The 21,111-nt window shown below is 41.5% G+C and overlaps 1 protein-coding gene across 2 annotated transcripts; it reads left to right on the top strand.

Annotated features, from left to right (window-relative positions):
• The first annotated feature begins 5,464 nt into the window (after positions 1–5,464).
• Positions 5,465–21,106, top strand: ACTA2 (actin alpha 2, smooth muscle). Of its 2 annotated transcripts, none has more exons than XM_074544964.1 (9): positions 5,465–5,484; positions 13,223–13,393; positions 15,052–15,180; positions 16,075–16,185; positions 16,667–16,751; positions 16,836–16,997; positions 17,203–17,394; positions 18,287–18,468; positions 19,241–21,106. In XM_074544964.1, the coding sequence occupies exons 2-9, from the start codon at positions 13,265–13,267 to the stop codon at positions 19,382–19,384; spliced, it is 1,134 nt and encodes a 377-aa protein (XP_074401065.1). In that variant the 5' UTR covers positions 5,465–5,484; positions 13,223–13,264; the 3' UTR covers positions 19,385–21,106. The 2 variants fall into 2 exon arrangements, with proteins under 2 accessions (XP_074401065.1, XP_005481298.1); XM_005481241.3 differs by lacking the exon at positions 5,465–5,484 and adding an exon at positions 10,608–10,757.
• The last annotated feature ends 5 nt before the right edge of the window (positions 21,107–21,111 follow it).

Here is a 21,111-nt window from a genome sequence, read left to right as displayed (position 1 = left end):
TGTGTGTGGAGAAGCTGACATGCCAGCAGAGAAGAGGGAGAGCAGGGTGTAACCAGAGAGGTTTATGAGGACCCTGTGGGGATTTTTCATAAGGGTGCTGCCTGGTGTTGCATCAAATCACAGATCAGGGTGTTCTGGCATGCAGTGTACTCCTTTTAAAAGTAACAGTGACCTGATATACTCACCTGTGGAGCCAGAGATGCTACTGTTTATCTGAAAAAACCCACACTAGCAAGAAAACAGAATGGAAACAAAAGCCCAGCCTGGAACAAAACAGAGTGGAAACTGAAACTCACAGCAAGTGACTTGTGTCCTCTAGCAGTTCTCCTCTGGAGAAGGAGATACAGGAGAACTGGCAATAAACCGTGCCATTCTTAAAGAAAATCGAAACAGATATGTGTCCTTTTTCTCATAATTTAACATCCTGACACTACCCTGGGTCCATGCTTTTGTTCAACAGACCCAGTTTGATGACGTCAATGAATTCTTCACAGCAGGGAAAAAAAAAAAAAAAAAGCATTTTTCAAACAAACTGAGCATTTCCTTAGACTGGAAAAGCAAATTGGCTGGATGCCTGGTGGCTCCTACAGCCAATCACCATAACCTTACCATAAATGTAGATGTGTTTCTGTCTTAGGGTTGATTATCGACTTTATTTCAGACATGGGACCATCCTGTCCCAGTCCTCTGTGTGTGCACTGTACAAGGGAATGATGAGATTCTAAATGCTGCATTATTTTCCAAATATTTTGCACATTACATGGACTGATATAAAATTTGACTTTGTGACTTCATGGATTGTTAATGCATCTTTTTAATTATTTTGCAGAGCTCTGTATCCATCCACATCAAGCAGCAGGCAGCTTTGTTTCAGAAGCTGGCTGGTGATATTTTCTCTTTATCTTCAAGCAAATTGGTCTTAGTTGTTTTTTGAAGATGCTATTACTAAGATTAAGCTTTATACTTTCAAAGATTGGTGTACAGCAAATGCTGTCAAATGTGTAACAGATCAACTGTAAAAGTTTTGGAGATAATGTGCTAGGGATGCTAAATGTTCTTCAGAGGTGAGTGAGGAAGTGTTCAAATCTTTTCCCTTCAGGTACTGCCTGGACAGAGCACTGCTGATTTAATTTGTGGGTTTCTTCCATTTGTGAGATAAACCCAAGGCTGAATCCTTGTGCTAAAGATGAAAGAGGAAAAAATCTATAGAGAAATGTTTGAAGTTAAAAGGTAAATGTGAATAAAAGGAGATCTTTAGCTCTGCTTTTGACCTTTAATCTGAAGATGGCCTTAACAGGTGCACCTGATGGCTTCATTTCCCATGTTGAGTAAGTTCTGCTCAAAGAGCCACTCTTCAAGGAAGTTTTCCTTACAATTTTAAAGAAAACAAATTTTATTAAATGTGGTAGTGAGGAGGAGAAGCTAAAGGAAACATTTTAAAGGGTCTTAGCATGCTGTGGTTTCTGATATTGTAAAAAGTATTACAAGTTTGGAATTCGGTTCCACTGTTTTGCTTTGCTCGGTCATGCTTCTCTTTCTGGGGTATCATCTGACAAGTGAGACTGGCAGGCTTAGATAAAAGCAGTCTCTTGTGGCTGAGACTCCAAACGTTCTTGTTTTGGTTTCTTTTGATATCACTTAACCTTTGAAATTCTTTGGGGGTGGGGAAGACGCAAGAGTGATGTGAAAAGCCTTAGCCCTCCCACTAACATGGATGCAGCTTGGCATCCGCTGTGACATCAGGGCCAGAGCAGCATGCAGTGACCTCACTCCGGTTGTTTGTCTCCTGGGCATGGCTGTGTGCTTCTCAGCAACACTTGTGCTTCAGGTAAAGCTGCTCTGCAACAGCTAGATCCTGGTAGAGAGGGGCTGTTGTGCTAGGAACAAAGCTGGAGGTCAGGGGGTTATCCCTGCCTTCACCAACTCCCCCACTTGTACCACACACTTGCACAAACAGGAGAGAGGCCTGGCTAGCTGCTGAAGCTACAGGAGTGAGTCATATTTTCTCTATTCAGCTGCACAGCCCACTGCATAGTAAGGTTTTGTGAGCTGTAGCAGATGGATTGAGTATGTAGTACAGACTGATTTATATTTCTGTCAGAATGCAGTGGATTGTTTTCTGTTGGTGGTTCTCATCAGCAATTAAATGCTGTGCTTAAATAGCTGTGCATCTCTAAGGGTGGTCATAACCAGAAGGAATGCAGTGGTGATAGCTGTCTGAAGCAGTCTGCTAAATTCCCAGATAAGGCGTGTTATTTTTCAGCTGAATAAATTCTCAAATACTTCTTGGAGGCCAGTATTTTGAAAGAGGCATCCTTTCCTCACTGCACAGTACATGTCTCTCCTGCTGTCAGCCAGCTCAGGGGCAGGAATGGGATGAGGGACTGCAGAGGGATGGGCAGCAGAACATGCATTTCTGCTTCCCTGGGATGGGCAGCAGAGCCTGGTGGCAGTGCAGGCCATGGCTCTGAAAGGCTCAGGTTTCCCATACGTCTCTCCCAGCCTGGGGATTCTCAGAAACCTCTCTGCCTGGAGGCAGCCAGCTGACAGGAGAGCAGCTCCTCAGTTTCATGTGGGAAATGAAGAGGAAGTCACATGCCTTTGCTATCAGTGTAGGGAAATGGTCTTACCTTCTGGAAGTAGAGGTTTTGGACTGAATTCTCATCTTTCATTTATTCACTTCAGAGTCATGATTTTTTAGTGTGGTTTTTTTTTTTTTAGATCAATGGTAATTTTGATACTGCCTTGTTTGAAGCTAAGATTTCCCTACCTGTGCATAAAGCATATTGAAAATATGTTATATCAATACCTGGGATTTGCCTCTCGTGGGGAGGCAGGGCTGGCCACCAGCCCCTTCTCCCCCAGCTCCCTGCAGGGGCAGCAGGGTCTGTGCTGCACTGGGCACATGGCAGAACCTGCAGTGTCACAGCTTGGTGCAGTGAAAGGCTGTTGGCACATGGAGCTTATCCCTTGTCCTCACAGCCACTGCCCCACTATTCCTGAGTCACCTGGTACAAACCCCACCTGGTTTTCTCTTCAGGGGGCCCACATGATAAACAGGATCTGACAAAGTTACTAAAGGATAGTAAGTTATTAAAAGCAAGGTGATAGGGAAGGTTTAGCCCTCATGAAAACAGTAGCTTGTATTGTATGCAGAGTAAAAGAACACAGATGTTAGCCCTTTCTCCCAGGTGTGGTTGTCCCCTGCTCCTTCCAGCCCCTTTTCCTGAGAAGGCCTCACACATTTGCAGTGTGAGTGGTGTTCAGTCTCTAATGCAATAAAATGCTTTAGCAACACTACTTTATTTAAATGCCATTCAGAAAGGGGGATGTGTTTGTGCTGAAGATCTGCTAATTGCATCCTTTTCTCCTGGTATTAAACAATGCATCCATGCTGTGTAGTGCAGAGTAATCAGCATGTGGGGAAATGATTTATATTATATTGAAGAGGTCTGAGCTTTGACCTTGTAAATGAATTCCCAGAGACAGCTGAATACAATGCAGTGAGTAACAGGCTTCAATTAGGAAGCTGGAAGAGTTGTACATAGTTCTGGTATCCTGATGTGGAAACTATCCAGGCATTTTCAGGATGCTTGTACAGCAGTTTTCTGCAGCAGTGAAAGGAGTTACTACGCCTTCAACAAGTTGCTAGGAAGGAACTGAAAGAAAGGGAAACTTGGAAGGTACTTACAGGACTGGCAGCATGGTAGAAACTGTAATTCTGAGACTTGTCTTTTTTTAGTGATGTTACTGGCTTGCAAGAAGAACAGAAATGGACCAAAAAGCAGTTGAGTTTGCAGAAATCTCCCACTGGCAGGCCAGACCTGAGTCCTGACAGTTTGCATCCCCCTTGAGACCAGTGGTACAATAATTGGTCCTGAAATGGGCTGGAATGAGGAAAAGCTTTAGATAATTCAGAGTTTTTCCATGTTTCAGGAGGATGGTTATGTTTGTTTCAGAATTATGTATCTAAGTCTTCCTTACAGTCATAAAAGGAAAGGAACAAAATTTTGTTCTTTGGCCTGTAAGGGAATTTGAGCAAGCAGTTAAAGCTGGACATGTAAAACACATTTAGTGGAAGAAGAAAACCCTAAGTTTGATTGGAAAATGCTTTTACACTTTCAGAAAACCAATGAAATTTTTGAACAATTCACTATTCTATAATATTCTCCTATTCTATAATATCCTCCTATTCTCTCTATAAATAATTCTCCTATTATAAACAGGATTCTGTTGGAGAGAAGTCTGTTTTATCTTAGATCTGTAATGTAGGTTGTAGAAAGTTATCAAAATACATACGTGCTTACGCAGATTTTATCTGTGACTTTTTTCTGTAACTTATGTTATTGTTCAGATCACTGATAAAGGCATTAAAGTGTGTAGCCAGTGCTGGTCCCACCGAATTCCACCCACTCAGCAGAGATTTCCCTGCACTCTTGTGCTGTAAGGCTTCAGAGGCACCTCTCATGCTACTCTGTATATATTGGATCTGCAGTTGTTTGGTTTCTTAATGTTTAGAATGTAAAGCGGTTTAGAGGGCTTTTACAACTATGTTTATAATATTCCTCAAAAAATTTACAAGAATTCATTTTTATACAGCTTTATTCTCAATGTTTATTATATTTTCTCCTTTTATTTTTGTTGTTTGAATTGTGTATTGGCAGCTGTGATAGGTTGACTTTGAGTGGTGTGTTCATCTGGCATGTTTGTAATTAACTACTTCTTGTCATTACATGCTTGAAATTTTTGTTAAACTGCCTTTCTTCCTGGGGAAAACCCCACAAGCATTTTTAAGGGCTAATGAAAGTAAGTGTTGATTTTTCTGGAGGCACTTTGGCCTATTTGTAACACCTGTGTGGATGCAGGCTATTCCTGCCTGCTGCAATGTCCATGCCCATCTTTATTGATGGCTCTTTTAACATCCTCTTGCAGTGGAGTGGAAATAAAAAAAAGCCCCAAACAGTTTTTGCAAACTTTCAAATTGACTTCTGACTTCTTTTTTTTTCTGATACAGAAAATGAACATGTATTCAATATGACTGCATTTGCCACATTACTTTTTACTTTTTGCATATAACAGCACACACTTTCATATAATAGCATGCCAATTCCAAAAGTAAGTTTCCTTTTTATCTTTTTTATTAAAAGTATGTGTTCACTTTAGTCACAAAGGTGATAGAATTCCCCTTGTATATTTTGTACATTCTTTGGTTTATTGCCACTTAACGCTCATTCCTTCACTGTTATTTAGTGGTTCTTGTGAAGTTTAAAAAAAAAAGAAGTTCAGCTGTGCTCTCAGCTGTTTGTAGGTTGTGCTGAGTGACTCATACAGAAGACAAGGAAGTTGCAGTGTGGCCACATCTTCTTGTCCTGCCCTACATTGACACTTAAACTCCAAATGCTCTAAGCCCAGTGCCAGGAGCAAGAGATGGAGACCAGGGCTGGGCCTTTGGGAGAGGCTGGTTCCACCTTGGTGGCACTTGTGGTGAGTGACTCCACAATTTGCATCATCTAGAGCCAAAAAGTGAAACTCTGGCACTACTGCAAATTATTAAATGTGCTAGTGAAAGCAGTGACCTTGTTGAGTCTGGGAAGTTTGTGGAGGAAGGGCCCCTGGCCCTCGCTGTCCCACACAGGCTGTGTAGGGTGACTTCCCTGGAAGTACAGCACTTGTTTGCCACAGTGGCAGGGTGGGAAGATGTCATTTACATTTTGACAAGTTGGGATAGCTTGTTGCTGCAGAGGTTCTAATCATCACGGGAATCTGGCTCTTGAGAGATGTTCCAGTGTAACATTATTGTGAGGCCTTACCTGCAGTGTGATTTTGGGCAATTGTGCCAGTACCAGCTGTGACCCAGCTGCTGAGGGGCTGCTCAGAGTTTGCATACCGTGGGGCAGAGCTCTGCCCTGGCCACTGGCCTGAGGGCTGACCCAGCATCTCTGCTGGATTTGCAGCTCTTGTACACACAGCGTTGCTTTGAATATCTTTCTGATATATTTGTTGCTTTCCTTGTAACATTAGGGTTGTCTATACCAGTTAAATTGTGAGCTACAGGAGATGCCTTGCAGACAAAATGCAGTCTTTATTTCTACTAAAAAAAATTGAAGGGCATTCAGAACTATGTATTTAAACTAGTCAAATTTATGGAGGGAAAATTTGAAATATATCTGCATCTATTAATCCATTATGCATGTGGATATGGGTACATATGCCTGTCTCAAGAAATCCTTCTGCTTTACATAAGGAAGGAGAGAGGATATAGGAAGTGTAGGTGTCCCATTTCTTCCCAAGCATCTGCTCTCAGGAAATCTCAGACACAGGATACTGAGCTATGTGGATATCAGCCTGACCCAGCAGGACTTGTGCTGATGTGCTGTTTATTTATCTAAGAAGGATGATGGGGGAGACATTATCTCATTTTTGCTTTGAACGTGTTCCTTTGATTTTGAATGAAGGATAATTTTACCACATTACCAGAGGAAGATACCTTGTTAAGAAGATGAAGGAAGGTTGTGAATTAACATTCTTTATCAGCCTACTTAAGAGGCCCAGATGGCAAACACTGTCTCCTGTAGCTCTTGAAGAGCACAAGCAAAACTATTTTCCGAATTTTGAAAGTTTAAAACTGCCATGCATGAAGATGATCAGAGCAATTTTGTCTTACTTATTAGAAAGGGACCAGTGCAGGAGTCTGACAATCACAGAGAAAGCTAATCTATGGGCCTGACAGTTTATGGTTAATCTGACTCTTTACAGATGCTTACTGTGTGACAGCTGCAATGAAACAGGTTATTAGAGTGACTTTCTGCTCCCTAAAGCTTATTTATTCCTGTCGTTCTCAAAATAGGGGGTGGGGATGTGTAAAGCCTATCAATGAGATAGAGGAGAGGGCCTGAAGCCAGACAAACCAAAACATTTAGAGATTCTGCTAATGTTACGAAGATGAAAGGAATCCCCAAATAAAAGGGAGCCAGAGACATATTTAGCAGAGCCTCATTCCTAAACAGCCAATTGGATGGAGGCAGGAAAGTCTCCACACACATCTCAGAAGTTGTTTTCCCTTATAAAGTAAAGCAAAGAGATTACTTTATTCACATTCTTCTATAGACTGGGATAAGTCTGCAGCTTTTGTCCTGCTTTACCATAAAAGTATGGCATCTACCCACTGGTGCTGAGCCTCTGAGCTGGCACTCTTGGGGCCAGCAGGAGCCCATTTCCTTGGGATGGGGGGATCTGCAGCCCCTGCTGCTCTGGAGTCCCAGGCACACTTTGTGTGCAATCCACAGTTACTGAAAAGAAGGAGCTTAAGGAAGGTGTAGCTGAATTTCCACTGCTACATGGAAAGATGCTGGAAATCAACAGGAGAGTACCCAATGTGCATTGGAGCTTTGCTGGGATCTCTATTAAGAGATCAGGGGAAAAGATTCTGGAGAGAGGGACAAAATTAATTTTTCCTCTTCTTTTTCTTTCTGTAATTGTACTCCAGACATACTCTTGTGGTGCAGACTGCAAAAGGGTTTAGCATGGAAGACCTGAGAAGTTCTCGGGGGAGTTAAATAAAAACCACAGGTTTTGGCTATGGAAATAAAGAGGGAAGAAGAACCTTGGGGCTCTTCTTGGGACACACCAGGCAAATTCTGCTGTGCAGTTTCTGTACAAATGAGTGGGATAAGGACAGAAAGGCAGCAGAAGCTGGTGTTGGAAGTGGCCTCCAGTGGAAAAGCTAAACTACTTTCAGGAATGGTGTTTTGTTCTTTTCCTTGAAAAACCAAAAACCCAAAGCCCCACTCCATACATATAGATATATTTCAGATGAGCTCTTATTTGCCCAGAGCTGCAGAGGAGGGTTCAGAGGTTTGATCCCCAGCATCTAGGCTTGATTCTCAGACTTTTTCTATGCAATCCTTTTTAGGTTCTCATTCATGTCTCATGCCGAGTTCATTCTTCCCTCTCCCCTTTGCCCCTCTGGCAATGACCTAAGTTACTGAGAAGAAAGGTGTAACCTACTAATGCCATTTTTTTCACATGAGCTTTTATGTATAGAAATATTTTCGTTATCATAACTTCAGCATGGAGCCACTAAAAAGAAAAGAAATTCTTTTATTCTATTATGTCCCTGGAGCTGGACTGACCTAATTTCCTTGTATAGTTCACCTGTTTGCCTTCCTTCCTTCCTGCCCTGGCATTTTCCAGTGTCCTACTGCAGAGACAAAGCTGCCTGCTGAGCACTGCTCTTGATTGTGTGGCTGGGCAGCACCTCTGCATTTTCCCTGTGCTCTTGCTGTGAATTCATTCTCTACTGCTCAGTCAGCCTCTTCGAGCCTGCCTGTGCCTGCCTCTAACTAATATCCCCCATAGGGCAGCCCCTTCCAAAGAACTGGTGTTTACTCTGTATCCCCATGTCAACACCTGCCTGCTCTGAGTGAGACTCTGTATCTGTCAGCTCTGTCTTTTTCGTGAGCACCCGGAAATCCCCTGTGCCCATGGCAGGGAGGGTGATGTGTGATCCCCACCCAGATAACCATTCCTGAATGCAGCCAAGGGCTGCTCCTGCCACCACTGCCACCAGCAGTAATTGCACTAGGATAAGGTTACAGGAATCATGGTGGAGCTTAACTGAGGTCCAGTCTCTGGTATCTGCGTGGCCACTGTCTCCTTTATGTTCACAGAGGTAGAAAACTCTTGCCTGTATTTCTGACTGTGCCAGGGAGCAGTGTGGATGATGTGCCAGCTCTGCTTGGGTGATGTGCCAGCTTGTTTACTTGGCTCTGCAGTCTCACTTGTGCTGTACTTGCCACAGAGCAATCACCACCAAGTTTTTTTGGGATTGTGAACTTCTGCTCAGTAAGGCAGAAATTTAGGATTCTTTTTGAATCTTTGTCCCAGTCTAGGTATTCAAGGATGATGTTTCTGAAAACCTTGGAGTGTGTTTCTTCTAATCTAGAAGGTAATTGGTGTTTGTATTGAAATCAGACATGATATTGCATTGAAGGGTTCTGCACTGTGAAATTCCCCTTCCCCTTGACCAAGGTTCCCTGATCTAATACCATATGTTCTGTATGAGGTATGCAAGTTTTCTCAGCTATGTTGTTGAGTGTTGTTTAAAAACTAAGAATTTGGTTTTGGCTGTCCTTTGAATGTCAGCTGGAGATGTGCAAAAAAAGGGCCTGTTAAGATCCTCAGTTTTGGGTTGCTTACCACAATGGGTATTTTAATTTTCTTTCCCTTTTTCTTCCCCTTTTTCTTTTTCTTCCCCTTTTTTTTTTTCTTTTTAGTATCTCTGTCTTTTGCCCTGGTGATGGAAGTGAAATAACAAATAGCTTTTGCATGGCTCACGTTCCAGCACTTGCTAGCTTCTGTTTCTGACTCTCCAAAGCAGTTACATTCCTTAGAAGTTCCTTTCCTTAAAAGTTAAATTCCTTTTGGTGTTCAATCCATAATTCTGCCTATTTACTATCTCTGCTAGTAGCTTATTCCTTACATTTTTACATCAAAAAAAATTCCCTGTGGTTTTATGGGAGGTTTTCTTGCATGAAAGCTACTCAGGCAGCAAGCACTCCATAACAAAGGCCTGGTGCCTCTCCCTGTTGTAACAAGACTTGCAAAGCAAGGATCTGCTTGGATCATCACATCTCTCTTGGCTTGTGTTCTTGGAGAACTTTTGAATTTGTAAGTTTCAATATTGGAGTTAAGAGATGCTGTTTCTTGTCTGTTGTACAAGCATAATGACAAAACATTGTTGGCTGAGAAAGGGCCGCTTCACCAGAATTAATCTGTCCGTACAACAGTTGGCTACAGCTGTAGAATTCCAGGCCTGTGCTGAAAATAACTTGTACAGTGAGAACTGTTCCTTTGTTTGCTAAAAGTGTGTTCAATGAAAAAGATATCTGGGGTTATAAAATTCAACAACTTTATTATGAACAATTTGTGATGTGAATTTCTCCCAGTCCAGATTTGTGGGCATCAGTGGAGCAGCCCTTGGGCAAATTTGGCCTGCAGAGCCTGGAGCTGGAAAATAAACTTTCACAGAAACAGAATGGATTCTAACCCATCACAGAGCAGAGAGGATCACAACAATCTTTTAACTGAACATTTTCATAACCTTCAAGGACTTCTCTGTGAATCTTGTACAACAACCAGTACTTTTTTTACTACCCTTGAGCCTGTGGGCAATATTTCTTATACAAGCAAGATTGTAAGCTTTTAAAGAGACTTTGTAGAAAAATTGAGCAGCTGTGTAGCTGGCCAAAAAGATTTATTCTTTTTTTTTATCAAAATCTGCAGTGACAGCAAGGTGCTTGTTTAAAAAGACTTTCCCTGTTATAAATGACTGCTCTTCCAATTTCTCATTCTGCTTCTTGGATGTTACTGTGGAGTCCTGGACCTCTCTTGTTGGAACACATGATCCTCCTGCCAGAGAATGTCTACTGTGGGCACACTCTCTCTGGATTTTAGCAACTCTCCTGAAGTTTAAAAGTGTTTATCTTACACAGCTGAAAGTCTCCTCCTGTTTCATGAGCTCTACACTGGAATGCAGTGGAAGAGACCCAGGGCCTGTGGCCACCCAGATTAGAGTTTTTTGTATTAAGGTCCCTATATGGTTTTGTTAGAGACTTCAGCTCTGTCTCTGTCTGTCTCTGCTCCTTGTTTGGGAGGCTGGTGGGAGGAGAAGAGCTGAAGGGGCTATAAAACCTCTGGGGTTTCAGATACAGAGTGTACCACCCCAGAGCAGCCATCCTCAGCCAAGCGCTGTCAGGGTAAGTGGCACGGAACCAATGCATGATTTACAGGTTGCTGGAGGATTTCAATTAAATAATGTCAAGTGGAAGCTGTTCAGGAGGATGTACTGCTGTGCTGCAATTTGCTTAAAAGACTTATTAGAATTAAGTTGAAAAAATGCTTGTAGTATCTATACTGAGCTGTCTTTATATTCTGAAAGGAAAAGTTCTGCTCTAATAATTTAACTGATTCTACCAGCACTTTAGCATCTGTATAAAGAAATAGTTTGTGTAATGCCACTGCTGGAATTGCAGATATACTCTGGTTTAAATGAGCCCGTGTGACATTGGGGTGTTAGTTTGGGACAGAGTTCCTGGTGGGGTGTGCAGCAGTATTTCTTAGGAGATTTGCTTTAGTGCTTTAAATCAAGTGTGAGGTGAAAGAGTGTTTTGTGGAATGTGACTGCAGGAAGAGCTGGAAGTATGCAAATCAGCAGTGTCTAATAGGATAAATTGAGGATGCATGTGTATTCATCCTTGTTTCTATGCATATGAAACTACTGTTCTGTAAAATGCCAAACATTCATTAACAAACAGGCTACATGCAGCACTTGTGGAGCTGGAGTTCTCTTTATAATTTATTGTGGAGGTTGGGGAGGTGATTGATTATATTTGCATGTAAAATGGGGAGAAGAAAGAGGCTAAAGACTGTTTATTGGGAGAAAAATTTCCTTTCTTCCACAGCACTCAGTGACATTTGCTCTAAGATCTTGCTACTGCCTGCCATGGCAGTCCTGAGCTGTAACTCGTTGGTTGGTAGCAGAGCCCTCTGTCTGATTTTTCAACTTTTTGTGCTTTATTACTAAATATGGTTTTCATTTAGAGTCCACTAAGCTCAGAAATGTAGCCTCTCCTGCCCCCTTCTTCCCTCCCCCAAGTGATTTTTGGCATTGCACGAGCTGCATTGGTTTGAGCAACCCCCCTGACCTCAAACGCTGTTCCAAAAACAGACGGCTGAAAAGCATATTTCCTAATTAGGAAATGGTTTGTCCAAACCAGCCTGTTCATTCATGTTAGATAACAGTTGTACTCCATTCAGTAAACATTTTAATATAAAGAGCCTGAGGAGTTTATTAAATTAAAAAATTGCAACTTACTTTCCTTCCACAGTTATAATGATAAAATATCTGGAATACAAAGTTAGGATTTCCCTATCCTAGGAGCTCCTGGGAACTCTGCCCACACAGCCTGCAGGAGCAGGGCTGCAGCAATGTCTCGTGGCTGCCTGGCTGGGGAGAGGCAGAAGATCTCAAATGAGGCATTTGGGAAAACTGCCTGTGCCTGTTCCATCCACTGCAGAGGTTTAACAGATTGTGGCCTCCCTTGCTCATTGGCCATGGCTCTTGCTGACCCCATTCTCATTTCTGCCTGCACTTCCAGTATTCCTGCAGCAGAAGGTTTTGGAGGCTGCATGTGGAGCCAGCTGGTCCGTGGATGACAGCTGTCTCCCTTAGCTGCTAACACACTGCAATTTGTTGAACTCTGCATGGAAGCCCAGGCTTGGAGCAGGCCAAGTGATTCCCTACCACACTATAAATTGTGAGCAAATAGTTCTTCTTGAGTCCTGGTATTCAGTGCTTGTTTCTGTAATTGACTTCAATACAAAGCCTTCAAAGCATTTTTATTACTCATATTATCTTCCTGTTGCCAGAGGAAGAAAACAGTTTCTTTTTACTGAGCCAAGGAGCCAACATAAATTGTTCTGTCACTCTACAAATGTAGTTTATTAGCTGCTTTGAAATAATGATAGATGTTATGGCCTGTTTTTAAAACACATACTGTCTCTGACTTAATTTTGAAGGTGGGTTTATTTTTCTAACTGAATAGGGGAGAACTGGATAAGACTTGCTTCTTTTTTTTCCCTTTTTTATTTGAAAAATTTCTACCTTTTTAAAAGGTCAAATGTAAACTTAATTGGCCATTTTCATCAGTGGATTAATATCTGCATCAGGAAAACACCCCTGGTACATGCCTAGCATTTAATATAGCTAGTTTTTGGGAAGCCCAAGACTAGAATGGGAAGTTGAAGTGCTCTTACCTTTTAACAGCTACCCACAAGTGTCAGGATTTTGTCAGGCTGATAGAAAAGCAGGAGAAGTTGTGCTGAATTCAATGCAAATTAATCTTTGTTTTTGCAGCTGTCAGTCCAGCGTTCTCTTTTATCTCCCTCCCCCAGCCATGGATTTCTGAGACCAAATTTAGATAAACATTTGCTGCTCCCTGATCTCTCTGCCTGTGCCTCAGGGCTGGAAGTCTCCTCTGGAATTCCCTGGATAATCTCTAGTGCACCCAGGCATCCAGTGCACCCAGCTCTCATGCTTTCAGAAGGAAGCCCTGCAGTCCTTGTGATTCCCAGCCAGGGCCGTTCCCCTCCTTGCAGGTTCTGGTGGCCAGGGTGGCTCTGCTACTTGACCGTGATTAATTCTTCCCTGCTGTTTTCACAGGGCTCTTTTCTGTCTGGAAGGCCACGGGCACTGCTGTAGAAGATGTGTGAGGAAGAGGACAGCACTGCCCTTGTCTGTGACAATGGCTCGGGGCTCTGTAAAGCCGGCTTTGCTGGAGACGATGCTCCAAGAGCAGTTTTCCCCTCCATTGTGGGTCGTCCCAGGCACCAGGTGATGAACTACTTTTTGGTTGTTCCTTACTGGGCTTGTAGAAGGCTTTGCTGCCCTGTCCCCAGCCCTTCAGCCAGGGCCATCTGTGTCTGGGGCCAGTCCAGCCTGGGGTCATCTGTGTAACACAGTATTTCCAGGCAAAATGAGTCCAGCAGCACACTCCCCTGAATCAAGGGAGGTCTCATGCCTTGTAAAGGAATCCTTTTAAATTTTTTCACTCCCTTCTATGCCATCTTTTCCCTGCCCTTTAATTTTGAATCACCCAGAGAACTTGGTGAGTAAAACTAGGTTAAAGAAACTCAACCCAAAATCCAAATAAGCCCCACACAGGAAGATCTGTAAATTCTGACTGCTCTTAAAGCCGATAATAGGTGATGTGCGGAAGACTAAAGGAGGAAGCAGAAGTTTTCATTTGGCTTTCTCCTAACCTTTCTGGCTTTATTCATTAAGCTGTACCAGAAATGGGTACCTGTCTAAGAGCTGAGTTTCCTTAGCTTCAAGGTTTACATTTGAGTATATGATGCCCTCCACTATATTTTAATAGTTTGCAGAACACATTTATTATCTAAGCTGTTAATTATAGAGAGTTTATGAGACAGATCACCATAAGCATGAATTAGAGCAGCTTGTCTAGGTCACAACAAACTAATCCAAGTAATTAACAGATCCACCTAATTGCTTCTATGTCATCCAAGGCCCTGGTGGAAAGAGGCAAGCTCTTTGCAAGATGAAGACTTTATATACCCAGCAAATTCATTTAAAGTTCTCCAGGATTGCAGAAATACCTGCCTTTCAATGCAGAAACTAGGACTGGAGGGCTAATTGATTCCTCTAGGAATTACCATAATTTGAAAAGTGCATGCAAATGCCATCATCTGTAGCTAGTGGAAATGATAATAATTGCTCAAAACCAAGCCATATAGTTACAGGGGAAACAAACACAGATTTCTAGAACCTTTCTTTCCTGATCATTTAGGATGGATCGTTCCATTAAAAATTGCAAATCTGGGATGCCTGTTTTTAAGACATGGATTTAGAGATGCCAAGGTTTGAATTCTCTAATGACTAATTTCTGATAGGAGTATTATGCACTTAAAGGATCCTACTATATTCTATTTTTCTTTCATTATTTCTGATTTTAACATAAAGTCTAGTGTATATCCAGAATAGTTTCCCTCTTCTGGTCCTTTAATAATTTCTACTGGATCCATGAAAATATCTGTAAAGAGGTCCACACAGTAGATTTATTTTGTCCATCCCTAATCACAGTATTATGGCATTCAAATAGAGGATTAAAAAATGTTGAAACTGAAGCTTTGGGGAATGTAAATTGTGTATCACTCAATCTTGACCCTTAGATGGCACAATATCACCTTCTGCTTTTACTCCACTTTATTATCATTTAGCAGACTGTTCATCTCTAAATAATAAGAAACATAAACCAACTCAACTGTAGTGGAAATATGAACTCCAGAGATTTAATAATGAAACATTTAATACTGGCAATTTAAGAGCAACACATAATACTCCATTTGCTAGTATTAGTAAACTATGTTGTAACTAGTATAATGGCAACTGGATTTGTTTCACAGCTGATGTTCGGCCTACTTTATGACACTATTCTCTGAGAGACTAACACAATTTGTATTATTTTATAGGGTGTGATGGTTGGTATGGGTCAAAAAGACAGCTATGTGGGTGATGAGGCTCAAAGCAAGAGAGGAATCCTGACCCTGAAATACCCCATAGAGCACGGCATCATTACAAACTGGGACGACATGGAGAAGGTATTTCAGCTTTGAGGAGTCAATGTGTACTACTGGTAAACTGAACTATTTGAACCAAATATTTGCAGAATATCTACTAAATTTTAGATGAAAGTGTCATGCTACCCAGTATGGTTAAAGGAAAAACTTGTTATTTGGAACGGTCTGGACAACCCAACACACTGGAAGTGTGTGGAGTCACCCAGCACTTGACTCTCAGTATTGTAGAATTTGCTTGAAAGCAAAATCTTTTAGATGCCAAACATATCAACCAGTCCTCAATGACCACCAGCTTGAAAACAAGCTTAGGAAAGACTTCTTGGCCTTCAGACTGAAATCTCTGGTTGTTTTACCTCTTATCAGTGTATTAACCTCCCCACTGCCTCATTTGGCCTCAAATTTTTACAAATTGTAGGAACAAGTAATGTGGAGGTGATAAACACAAGTTGACTTTCAGCCTCACAAACTATTTATCTTCATTTCTTTTCTTGACTTCTTGGGCTGGCCTGTACAAACCAAAAGAGGAAACTGTCAAGAGACCCATTATCTGTTGAACTCTGTGTATGTTCTCTGAGTTGTTTTGGAACTGTTTCCCTTTCAGTCATTATTGAAATAGCATTGCTGGAACCAAGTGTGTCCTGTGCTGTCTTTTCTCTTGTAAGAGTACTATATTCATTTTCCTTATGTGTCCTTAAAGTAAGTCATATATTACTGCAGCCTGAGGATAGTGCTTTTCTTTCTACAGTTGTTCTGGTAGTCTCTGTGGAGGCAGTAAGAACAACTGCATGACAAACATCACCAGCCTGTATCTAGGGCTGAAGCAGAGTGCTGGATCTCAGCACGTGTCTGGAAGTGATGCTGAGCTGCTGACTGATGGTTTTCTTTATTTCTCTTGGCTTCTCTCACTATCCTCAGATCTGGCACCATTCTTTCTATAACGAGCTCCGGGTTGCACCTGAGGAGCACCCAACTCTGCTGACTGAAGCACCCCTGAATCCCAAAGCCAACCGTGAGAAAATGACACAGGTGAGCCACAGTAAAGCTATGGAATTGTCCAACCTTTTCATTCAGCAGGATGTGAATGTCATCCTTCCAGTCAGTCGTGCTGTCCAGCAGTCTGTCTCTCTCAGTTGTGGGAGATGGAAAGCACACAGCCACCACCTGTCATATTTACATATTATTACATATAGTTTAGAAAATCACTGTATCTGACTATCTCCAGTCTGTCCAAACTTTGTAATCTTAATTTATTTTTATGCCCAGGCCTATTACAAAATTATCTTTGATATGTGCATGAGGCTATATTAATATAATAAAAATATAGGCCAAATACAGGGAGATACCTTACAGGACAAATATTTTTGGATTTAGATTTTGTATTTTCCTTTCTTGCTTTTACCAAGCATAGAGAAATATCAACATCTTGCATTCTACCTCTCTTTCAGTAAATTGCTTCAACTAAGCTATACCCTCTAGTGTAAAGACAATTATTTTAATTGCATTTCAGATCATGTTTGAGACGTTCAACGTGCCAGCCATGTATGTAGCTATTCAAGCCGTTCTGTCCCTCTATGCCTCTGGACGTACCACAGGTAAGCCCCAGGGGAACGTGGCACAGGTGTTTGCAATGGTTCCGTGGGGAGGATGGCGATGATCCGTGTGTTACCCTCCCAAAGGGATCGTGCTTGACTCTGGGGACGGCGTCACCCACAACGTGCCCATCTACGAGGGCTACGCCCTGCCACACGCCATCATGCGCCTGGACCTGGCTGGCCGCGACCTCACCGACTACCTCATGAAAATCCTGACGGAGCGCGGCTACTCCTTCGTCACCACCGGTAAGGACACGCCGAAACAGAGCCTTGTTCAGTGGTTCTGCAGTTGAATAGGCATGGGAAGGTCTCCAACATGAAAGCCCCTTGAAAAGCTAGCAGAGGGTTTGTTTAAAATAGGGGGAGGGTGTTGGAGGGTGAAAGGGAACAAGTAGTCAACATGTCTGGGTCCTTCCTGTATGCCATTTTAAAGATTGAATCCTCCTTACAGCGGAGCGTGAAATTGTCCGTGACATCAAGGAAAAGCTCTGTTACGTGGCCCTGGACTTTGAAAATGAGATGGCCACTGCTGCATCTTCCTCGTCTCTGGAAAAAAGCTACGAGCTTCCTGATGGTCAGGTGATCACCATTGGGAATGAACGCTTTCGGTGCCCAGAGACGCTCTTCCAGCCTTCTTTCATTGGTGAGTTTAGTGGCTGCTCTGCCTTGGGAAACTGTACAGAAATTTCCTTTTGCTTGTGCTCCATTACTAACTCACCCACAGCTATGCATGTGTCCCAGCACCCATTATAAAACAATCTTTTAGAACAGGTCTATTAATGTGGTGGGAAGAACTTCACATTAAACAATTAGCCAAAATGCTTTCCCAAAATAAACCCACAATGTTTATTCCTGCCTTCTGGCATTGGGCCTGTATCATTTTGTATGTTTGAATGTGCTTGCCAGGAGTGGGAAGAGGTGGGAGGGGCATGCAGGCAGCAAGACCTACTTTTATTTTTCCAAAAGACTGCTCCAAATCCTGAATCCATGGTTCATTGCCTTTTCGGAGCAAAGTCAAGATGATGCCATGCTAATCAACATCCATGAAGGCAGATTTGCAACTAGGTCACACAGAAATCCAGAGTCAGTTCTGCCAATAGGCAGAATTTCAACTCAGAGATAAAGCAGTTGCATGCCTAGAGGTATTAGGACATATTTTGACTGTTCTGTCTCTGAGTTGACTTAATTTGAAAAGAAAAAAAAAAGGAAAAAAAAGAGAACAAATTATTCCAAGACCATATAAGGAATTCTTAGGACAATTGAGATTGCCTGCAGAAGGCTATTGGAAACTTTGCTATTCCACACCCCCAACTTTCTTTTTTAGGAGGACTTGTGTGTAAGGGGGAGAGGAGGACTGTACATGAAGGAACTCTTAAGCAAATAATTTAGGCAACTGCAAAATGACTTTCCAGATTTCCAAAGCTCTGAGACTGATGTCCTCCAAAGAATCACTAAACAGCATATCAGTTCTGCATTAACAATTTTAAGTCTCTGTATGGAGTTGCTTCCTCATTGTTCTTCTGTACCTTCCCCAGGCATGGAGTCTGCTGGCATTCATGAAACCACTTACAACAGCATCATGAAATGTGACATAGACATCAGAAAGGATCTTTATGCCAACAATGTGCTGTCTGGAGGCACCACAATGTACCCGGGAATTGCAGACAGGATGCAGAAGGAAATAACTGCCCTGGCTCCTAGCACCATGAAGATCAAGGTATGTATGGTGCAATCTTTGTAGATTATATGAGCTGGCATTTACAAAGTCCTCAAAGATCTAATGAAACATGCAACACCTTACAAAGTGAGTGCTTTTAACACATTCTGAATCACATCTGGAGTACCTAGCAAATAATCACAAACTGGTAACTTTGGTGCGGGAAAAAGAGAGCTTTCTCTCATTTCCTTGTTCATGCTGATTTCAGTCAAATGTCCTAATGTGGCCAAAGAACAGCATATAAATATACAGGAATATAAATGTTCCTCTGGGGCTCTATGTGAGCTTCTTCAGCCCTTCTAGTCTGATGGATGTGGAAGAGAGGAAATGCTGGTTTTGTCTTCGGATTACAAGTTTGAAAGAGACCCTGACAAATTAATCTTTGTTCTGCTGCTTTAAGTCTTCTGTTTTTTCCTTTACAAACATTTTATCAGCTATACCAAAAGGAGTGCTCCATAGGTCATTGATTTTTTTCAAGCCCACCTAGACTGTCATTATGTTTCCAGAGCAATTATCTCCCCTTTTCTCATATATGCTCAGGACTACATGAGTGCACCAGGGACAGGGGGCACTGAGGGTTGAGTCAGGCAGAGAATTTGAGGGTATAGATTTATATAACCAATTCTAAACTTTGCTGCTTGCAGCAATGGATAGCACTAGCACATAGGTGCAGTGTTTTTTAATATCACAGATCACTGCTTTAGTATTTTTGTATAAAAATGCATTTTATTCATAGTAGACAGTCGTACTTAATGTTATATTTCTTAAACAGATCATTGCTCCTCCTGAACGCAAGTACTCGGTCTGGATTGGAGGCTCTATCCTTGCTTCCCTCTCTACTTTCCAGCAGATGTGGATCAGCAAACAGGAATATGATGAAGCTGGTCCATCCATTGTTCACCGCAAATGCTTTTAAATTGCTTTTTCTTTATATCCTTAGTGTGAATGTATTCAGGGAAGTACATTCTTATAATTTCATTCCATAAATCCTTCATCGTAATTAATCTAATTGATTGGATACTGTGTATTTCTTAAAATAAATTTAAAATATGCTATGAAATTGCTGCTCCTATTTAAAACAAAAACAAAAGCCATGCCATGAGTGTGTGGAGATGCCATTACAGCTGGCTTGAAGCTCCATCTTGTGACATGAATTTATTATTACACTCCACTGGGCTTAACAGAAATGGTGGTACCTTTAGCTCGATGATGCCAATGCCTGAAGATGCTCACCTGTCAGGCTGCATGTTCTCAAAGTTTAGCCTCAGAACACATTTTAATCTGCAGAGAGAACCAGCCATGGTTCTTACAAAGTTCTAGGCAGTACCAAAGGAACATGGCATCTGTTCAGTATCAGGAATACCATGTTCAATATCATGGGCACGCTGCTTTGCATCTGCTCTATCCAGAAACATTATCTATCCACATCACTTCTTACTACCCAGCTCTCATGCTGGAAAAGCTAATTTCTTACAGTTCAGGGCCCAGGGGTGTATGATATGTACCACAACAATCCTGTGTTTTCTTTAAAGAAATAAAACCTGTTCCTTTGGGAGCATATCTAAACACTAATAGTAGGTCAAACGTATGACTTTTCTATTGTATGCCCTCAGGATGAGTGCAGCCTATTATTTTTATTTTGTGATTTCTAGCAAGATCTAAAGGGTAATTAAGCTGGCTTAATATACTTTCTTTTCAGAACTTTTTTTTAAAGGGGGGAGTAATGTGTTCAAAGCAGCTAAAATAATTTTGACAATTTTCTTTTTCTGTGATTTTTCTGATTCCATTTATAATCTTAAACACATCAGCTAGAAGTATATGCTTAGAAGCTGAAGCCAGTAATACTGTCTTAGAAGTATATATATATATATATATATATATATATGAATAAAGAATTCACTGAGACAGACCTGGAAAAGGTCACTTCTAAGGAGCTTGCTCCAATCTGTATTCATTAGAGTTCAGGATAAAGGATGCTATTTATTTTTCTTAACCTATTTTCCTCTCTCAACTCAATAGTTTACCTCACTTGCCTGTTACTTGTTACGTTTCAAACTGTAAGCTCTTTGCAACAGCACCTGTTATTACCATGTCTTCATAACCCCAGGGTTTCAGATCTTGTCCATCTTCTGCCTGTTCACACATGTTGCAAACCTCTTTGTACTAACCTTATTACTTAAAGTAAAGGTCCTCTAGATTCTTGGAACAATTACTAAATAAACTCTTGTAAAAGCAAATAACTTTGTATGGCTCTTTCTTCTAACTCTGTCTAGATCTTTTTGTCTAACTCCAGATAGATTGAGGAAATCCTTTTCAGGATAAGAAGTGTCCTTCAATTTAAAGTCTCTACTGACAGGTTTCTGGAGAAGACACATTTCTCCAAGGGACTCTGATGCATCTATCCCAAAATGGTGAGGATCAGCTCTCAGGTAAAGGATTTGGATATTTCTACGTATCTTCTGCTTAATAGCTGAAACTTGAGCTATAGAAGTTGGACAGTAGAAAAAGATGGAAAAAAATCACCTGATTGATTTGCCTCTACTACATATAAAAAGCCAACCACTGTTAAAAATACCTAATTCTCAGTAGGCAATTAATGCAAAAAAGTGACAAAATAAACATTACTTATTTCAACACAGTTAC

Source organism: Zonotrichia albicollis, chromosome 7 (genome assembly GCF_047830755.1).
Source record: "Zonotrichia albicollis isolate bZonAlb1 chromosome 7, bZonAlb1.hap1, whole genome shotgun sequence".
Classification (NCBI taxonomy): domain Eukaryota; kingdom Metazoa; phylum Chordata; class Aves; order Passeriformes; family Passerellidae; genus Zonotrichia; species Zonotrichia albicollis.
This window is presented reverse-complemented; position numbering and strand designations above follow the sequence as displayed.